Below are 7,197 nucleotides of genomic sequence, written 5' to 3'. Positions count from 1 at the left end.
TAAGAGCACAGTTCACCCAAAAATGAAATTTCTGTCATCGAGTCACCATTATGTCGTTTCCAAACCTGTATGACCTTCTTTCTTCTGTGGAACATAAATAAAGATATTTTGAAGAAGTTTTTGTCCATACAATAAACGTCAGTGTGGTGTAAAAAAAACTTTCTGGAGTGAACTTTTAAATGTATGCCTTCATCTTGCATGAAGAAAAATGACTTTTTAATGGTCTCGGTTTACCGAAGAGTAGCTCCTCGTCCCATACAAACCACTCACTCTGATAGGAAACCAACTAGATCTCATTTAAGATCAATTTTTCAGCCCAATGAAAAGTTCTTCTTCTTCTTCCCTCTATCCTGCTGCCTTTTCCAGGTCACATCTTTAGAAGCTGTCTGTGCTGTGTTGTGCTTGGCTCTTTCTCTGCTTGCAGCTCATGCTGGCTTTGGACAATGTGAGAGCTCCCAGAAGGCTTTGCTCTCCCAGGCTAAACACTAATACTTGGCTTCTTGTGGTTGCATCCATTTTCATAAATTTTCAAGTCTACTTTGGCCACTGCTGGGTATTTCTTTATTTATAGTTATTTAGACAAATGATAGAGACATGTGAAGACATTTTGCTGCACATTTCTTGGCAACAATTGGCAAATATGCTATATACAGTATTGAATTTGAGATATCTTTAGCATAACACTGACACTGAATTATTTTAATTGCACTTTTTTGTCACAGTGTTGCTCAAGCTGCTGACTGACACTGTGACTACAATTTACGTTATGAATGGCAATGAAAAGTTTGATTTTGAGCATCAAAGAATGTTTAAAATGTACACAATCTTCAGTCTTCAGAAATCGTCTAACTGAAGTTTGGCTGTATGACTGCAAATTATACATCTGTTTCTGCGACTTTGGATATTTATAAGTAGATGAATGCATTTTTGCTGTTTTGTTCAGTAGAAATTGGCAAGCCTTTGGCAACATTCTTGTTTCATTTCTATGCCTTTCATTTGAAATATGTTTGGTTACTATTTTTGTGAAAATTGTTGGATGGGGGAACAGATTAGAAGCAAAAAAATTGATTTTTGTGGTTTTGTAGAAAGGTCAGAGTGTGTGTTGCCAATGCTATATGGTGCATTTCACCACAGAAAATAAAAAAACATCAAATAAAGATTCATTAAAAACCCTTTCTCTTTCATCTTTTCACTGTTTCCCACAGATATAATTTAGATTTTGTACTTAGCAATCGTGGTGCTGCTAATACAGTTTCATGTTGGCTTTTAATTATTTATAAGTTGCTTTAAACAAAAATATTGGCTAAATGATTAATGTAAATAAAACTATTAGAGTTTATATTTTTTATATTGTTAACTTGATAAGGAAAAATGAATTATTGTATTTTAATGCAGATATGTATGTACTCAACTCAACCTTTATTTATTTTAAATGTTATAAATGTTAAATGTAATGTTAATGTAAATGTTATAAATATTAAATGTAATGTTTTAAATGTTAAATGGTAAATGTTTATGTACATAAACATTTAAACACATAAATTTAAGCACATAATATTAACAGAGTACTAAACACACACATTCACACACTGAACTGCAAAATTTTTTTTTTTAAATCCTCTTGACATGCTCTGCACTTGTCAGAATCAACGTTTCTCAGAGGGTTATTAGTTTAAATGTCCATTCCTTTCCATTATGCCTTAAGTCAAATTGCTTGGACCCTTCATTAGTGTGTGAATGGAGCACAAGTGCTTTCATCGCGACTGACCCTACGTGCACCTGAAAGCGATGAGGTGGCGTTCTCTCTCTCTACCTCTCCCTCCCTTTCTCTCTAGACTCCTTTCATCTGCATTATTCTGAACGGAATAAGGAGGCAGACGCAGCTCTTGGATGAGACGCTGCTATGAAGATGAAGAGAGAGGGGGAGAGCGTAAGCTCTGATTGGCCAGCTCCAGAGGTGCGACGTGTCTACGGAAGAGAGATGCAGCCGCTCACAAGCCAAATCACTTTTTATGGCTCGTGCGTGCGGCGTATTAAGGATGTGCACCTTTAAAAGCGTTTTCCGTTTTTATAGTCTGAGCGAGGCCATATTTGTGTTTTTCTCTGTTCTATTAATATTACAATGTGGCTTCTTTCACTGTAACAAAAATAAGCCCACTAAAATGAAGTTTAATTGCTGCCTTGAAGTTTTAAGTAAATTCAAAATGATGCCACGGCGACAGCCTGCAGTTATATGTCGAATTTAATTATCGATAAGTTGAAACTCGTGAAACTGAAAACTATGCAATCCAGTGGGCCTATAAATGACAGAAATAATTGTGATAAGATAAAAGTGTGCCCATCCTGAAGGCCTATACGTTTCAAATATTCACCAAACACAACTACTTTTTTTATAGAACAAATACGAAATATTTGGCTAATAATTTCAAAAAGTGCGAATAATAATTATAAACCTAATTTGTCAAAACAATACATAGGCTACATAACTTTTTAACGTTATTTAATACAAGATAGATAGATAGATAGATAGATAGATAGATGTTCAGTAATTGGCTGCAGAAATCCACTAATGAAACACGACCTTCAAAATTTGTTATGGAATATATATAAAAAAAACTGAATTCCGTCGGTATACAAAGTTTAAAAAAGAAAACGAAACGATAACAAGTTTAGTTCAGAAAGCACTGTGTCGTCCTCATCTCCAAATCCTCATTTGAAGAAAGCAAGTCGTTGGGTCGAGAGGTCTTTCCAGAATTCAAGATTGAAACAAAAGTCCGGAGATATGCCCACAATACAGGTGGTCACCTTGGCACACAACCTATAGCTTCACCAAAAATAAGTTTTGAGAGCAAACCCTCACCTTTTTATTAAGAGATCAGGTTTCTTTAGATGTTCGCTCTGAAAACGTTGTGAAGACAGCCCCCTGTCCGGTGAAGGAGGGACGCTATTCTATTAAACGTGAACATGCTTGCGTTATCTGCTGCTCCCGGCGCCTCCCAGAAAGTTTGGGGTATAAAAGCCAGGACCTAGAGTTGGTTTAGGCAGTAGGGAGTTTCTGCTGGGGTCTGGATTGGAGTCACAGAAGACCGGACCCTACCGTGTATGACTGGAGTCTAAAGGAAAAAAAGAACTTCCCTCGCCTCAAAGAGTCTACATGTCTAATATTTAGACATGTTCAGCTTTGTGGATATTCGGTTGGCGCTGTTGCTCAGCGCAACGGTGCTTTTGGCAAGAGGACAAGGCGAGGATGATCGTAAGTGTAATTTTCTACAACTTTTCAAGCTTTTGCTGGAGGTTAGTGGGTGCAAATGTGAAGCAGTGGGGCTATTCTGTGATGCTGTAGAGATAAATGATTCTCTCGGGACTGAACAAGTTATACAAGCGTTTTCCTGTAGCCTTAAGCATAGATTATGTTTTCCCCTGGAATGGGAGAAGAGAGTTGTTCAGTCTGGATGTGCATTAGACCCACTGGGCCTTTTCACGCTCTGCATGCGCGAGCCTTTGGAGACAAGTTGGCACAGGTTTGGAGACTCTCCTCCACGCGCAATTTGTTATCCTCAACAGCTGCTAAAAGAGAAAAGCAGACAGCGACAGCAAATAGTCCATAACGTGCTTAGTACTTCTTTTAAATGGAAAAATGAACTGATATAAAATGTAGAACTTAAAACTTTAAGGGAAAAAGTTCAGATTTAAGTAATTTACTAGTGATCGAATTGGCCAGTTGGTAAGCAACTTAGAATACAAATGTGCAATTCCAGCAAAAGAAAAACAAATATGGATATGGGCGACATCGATTAAAAAAAGTTTTCCCCAAACCAAAAACAGAGAGAGAGAGCGCGATGATCTCATTCTTGGATGAGCATGTTTCCAAACTGGATAGTTAAGTCTGCTAACTAAATTAAAGCCAGACTACTTGATTTTCTGAAAGAAAATCAAGACATGCACCTAGTTTAAATGTAAGGTTTACTTTTAATTAATATTCCAGATCCATAATTTTACCCGTTGAAGGGCTCAAGTATTTCAAGCAGTCTCACAGCGCCACTTGGTGGTTAAATATGCAATGACATCATATTTTGACAATCCCCCCACCCCATGCCTTTCACTTCCCCCCCCTCTGTTATGATGATTGAAAACACATGCGGACCCTGCAGAGTTTCCACTGAAGGAAAACGTTAGTCGTTGCCAAGCCGACAGTTTTCAATTACATCATGATGGACGGTCAGCTTCAGCAGACGTGGACGTGGAAATTTTCACTCAAGCTTTTTCCTCTGAATAATGCAATCTGGGCATAACGGCACTGCGCCACATAGGGGTGAATTTCAAACCAAACATTTCAAGCAGAAGTAAAGGTGTGCGTTTACTCGAGCCTAATCTGTTCCCACGTCTACGGGAAATGTTTACAGAACAAAATTCTCAAAAGGTGGCCTCATTTCAGTAGATAAAACACCAAACCAGTCGCATTTCCCTTGTGAGATTGAAGAGATTTTGACATTATTTATAGACGACAAAAAAGTGCCTTATAAGCATTTCCCACCTTCCGTCACCGAATTAACTTCATGCATACGTCCGTAAACAAGAAACAAACCGACCTACATTAGACATGAGTATCTTAAATTCTATGACATACTCAAATACTATTTCTGCTTTCATGCTCATGCAACTATTTCACTCGTTATTCCTGTAGGCACAGGCGGCAGCTGCACATTGGACGGCCAGGTCTACAATGACAGGGACGTCTGGAAACCAGAGCCATGCCAAATCTGCGTGTGCGACAGCGGCACCGTTATGTGCGACGAGGTGATCTGCGAGGACACAACCGACTGCCCCAACCCAGTGATTCCCCACGACGAGTGCTGCCCCGTCTGCCCAGACGGTACGACGCCTTGATTCTCACGCCCCGTTTTTTCTTACCTTGGGCAAACAGAACCACCCCACATCCCTTCATTTAAAATGTCAGGGAAAATTCATATGGAGCCACAACTTTCACTCCCCATTGGATTTTTAAATGTGATCTTCAAGCTTCTGGCCTTATGGTCACTCACTGGATTAATTTGTGGTTTTGCTCTAGTAGGCCTAAATCAGCAAGGCCTCAAATCTAATTGGGGAAAACCACAGAAGCACTTGTTAGGCTGATTGTTATCATTTTAGTGCTAAACGTTTACAAACCAAAAGAGGCATCTGATTATTTTCTATTTTTATATGGTTTTAATTTTTGCTTTCATTTTTCCTCAATTTCATAGAATTCCAGGAGCCCAGTGTTGAGGTAAATGTTGTTTTACCTTTATCAGCTTATATTTCTTAAAATAAGTTTTCAGTTCATTGTTTCATAGAATGATCTTTATAAATGGCCTATATGAATGAGCATACCATACTCAAGGCCTCATTTGAACTAATTTGAAGCTAGTTATTTTGCTACCTTTCTGGGGAAACAAATCCTTATAAACGCTTTTGTGTTCATTATTCTCTCTTAGGGAGCAAGAGGTCCTGCTGGTGATAAGGGTGAAAGGGTAGGTTTCTATTTCCCTATTTTTATGCATGTGTTTATTGCTTAATAAAGGGTTTTGTTTAGTTGCTGAACATCTTGGAAGTTCTTGGAGAACAAAAAAACATACATCTAAATCAGCAGTCATTACATCTGCATAAAACTTTACATGTTATTTTCAATATAGGTTACTTATAAATTAGTTTTTATAGCTTACCTGATTTTTTGTTGGATTTCTTGATTTTTATATTTGTGTGTGTGTGTGTGTGTATATATATATATATACATATAATTTTCATTATATAAATCATGACACATATTAAATATGTTAAATATGGATTATTAAATTAAATAGAATTATCCATATATCCATATATGTTTTGTTATATATACACACACACACAGACAAATGTAAATTGAGGCAAAACTCATAAGTACTAAAACAAATGTAATAAAACAGAAAGTTCAGCAGCATTACTGATATGCATTAATTCTGACATGTTTTCATAACAAAAAAATTACAAAAATATTATTTGCTACATGCACATGCTGCTGGCTTATTTTGTCTTATTTTATGGTATTTGTGGTGCTTTGAACACTTGTGATGCGAGAGATGTTTTAGTCTGTATTTAATATAAAAAGACAACAGAATTATATATCAGCCCACCACTTTGCGCTAATTATACCTCTACAAAAAACTGACCTATAGATGTGGTGCATCATTTTGAACTGTAAAGGCTTTGATGTGAACTGCTCTGAATGTACAAACCTGTCTGTACCATAGTGTTGCATCTGCCTCATTCACTTAAATCCTAATTTTCCTTTCCCTTGATCTCAAACAGGGTCTTCCTGGCCCTCCCGGCAATGACGGAATCCCTGGACAGCCTGGTCTTCCTGGGCCCCCAGGCCCCCCTGGACCTCCTGGCCTTGGTGGAGTAAGTATCTCACCCTAAAGAGGGAAAATACTAGTTTTCTCCAACAGATAGGTGAAAGGTGTAACTTAGAAGTGCCTTTAGGCCAAGTGCAAAATTTCAGGATTTGTTCTAGGCCATAATTTGAAATCAGATCACATTTAAAAGACCTTTAGGTCACAGGGCCGACACATTTCAGCACCATTTAAGCGGACAGCACCCTCAGGGCAATAGCCACAGATGCACTCAGGCATGCAAAGCTTGTGATTAAGCTCAAGATAAGCCTGAGCATGAGATAAGTTCAGTTAAGTTTCTTCCTGTCCTATGCTGAGATGAGCAGAGATTTTTCTGAGGGCCTCTCCTCTCATCTTTAGACTGACAAGGTCTTTGCTTTTTCTCCTTGTCCCTCCACAGAACTTTTCTCCTCAGATGTCTGGTGGATTTGATGAGAAATCCGGAGGAGCAATGGCCGTCCCAGGCCCCATGGTAAAAATGAACATATGCTAACATACACATGCCTATACATGCATGCACATACAGTACACATGCGTCCTGCAAATCTCTAAGTGATGCAAATGTAAGTTCAATAGATTCATATACACTTCTTTGTCTCTCTATATAATCACCGTTCAGCTCTTTAACAGACAGCATCATATCAGCTGCTGAACTACAAACACATGCTTAGTATATTTTTAATCTATGGCATACAGGCATATGAAGGTCTGTAGCATGTAGCTTTAAACAAAATGTCCCATGAATACATATATATACATATATATACATATATATATATATATATATATA

The 7,197-nt window shown here is 37.9% G+C and overlaps 1 protein-coding gene across 2 annotated transcripts in view; it reads left to right on the top strand.

Annotated features, from left to right (window-relative positions):
* The first annotated feature begins 3,027 nt into the window (after positions 1–3,027).
* LOC107740634 (collagen alpha-1(I) chain-like) overlaps positions 3,028–7,197 on the top strand; it is a 21,943-nt gene continuing 17,773 nt past the window's right edge. For both annotated transcript variants that reach the window (XM_016553117.1, XM_016553116.1), the window contains exons 1-6: positions 3,028–3,253; positions 4,685–4,873; positions 5,241–5,263; positions 5,472–5,507; positions 6,325–6,417; positions 6,808–6,879. In XM_016553117.1, the coding sequence (XP_016408603.1) occupies positions 3,172–3,253; positions 4,685–4,873; positions 5,241–5,263; positions 5,472–5,507; positions 6,325–6,417; positions 6,808–6,879 (495 nt within the window). In that variant the 5' untranslated portion in view covers positions 3,028–3,171. The remainder of the gene's footprint in view (positions 3,254–4,684; positions 4,874–5,240; positions 5,264–5,471; positions 5,508–6,324; positions 6,418–6,807; positions 6,880–7,197) is intronic.

The sequence above is a fragment of the Sinocyclocheilus rhinocerous genome, unplaced genomic scaffold (assembly GCF_001515625.1).
Source record: "Sinocyclocheilus rhinocerous isolate Xijiao unplaced genomic scaffold, SAMN03320098_v1.1 scaffold705, whole genome shotgun sequence".
Lineage (NCBI taxonomy): Eukaryota > Metazoa > Chordata > Actinopteri > Cypriniformes > Cyprinidae > Sinocyclocheilus > Sinocyclocheilus rhinocerous.
Note: the sequence above shows the minus strand (reverse complement) of the source record. Positions and strands in the feature narration are given on the sequence as shown.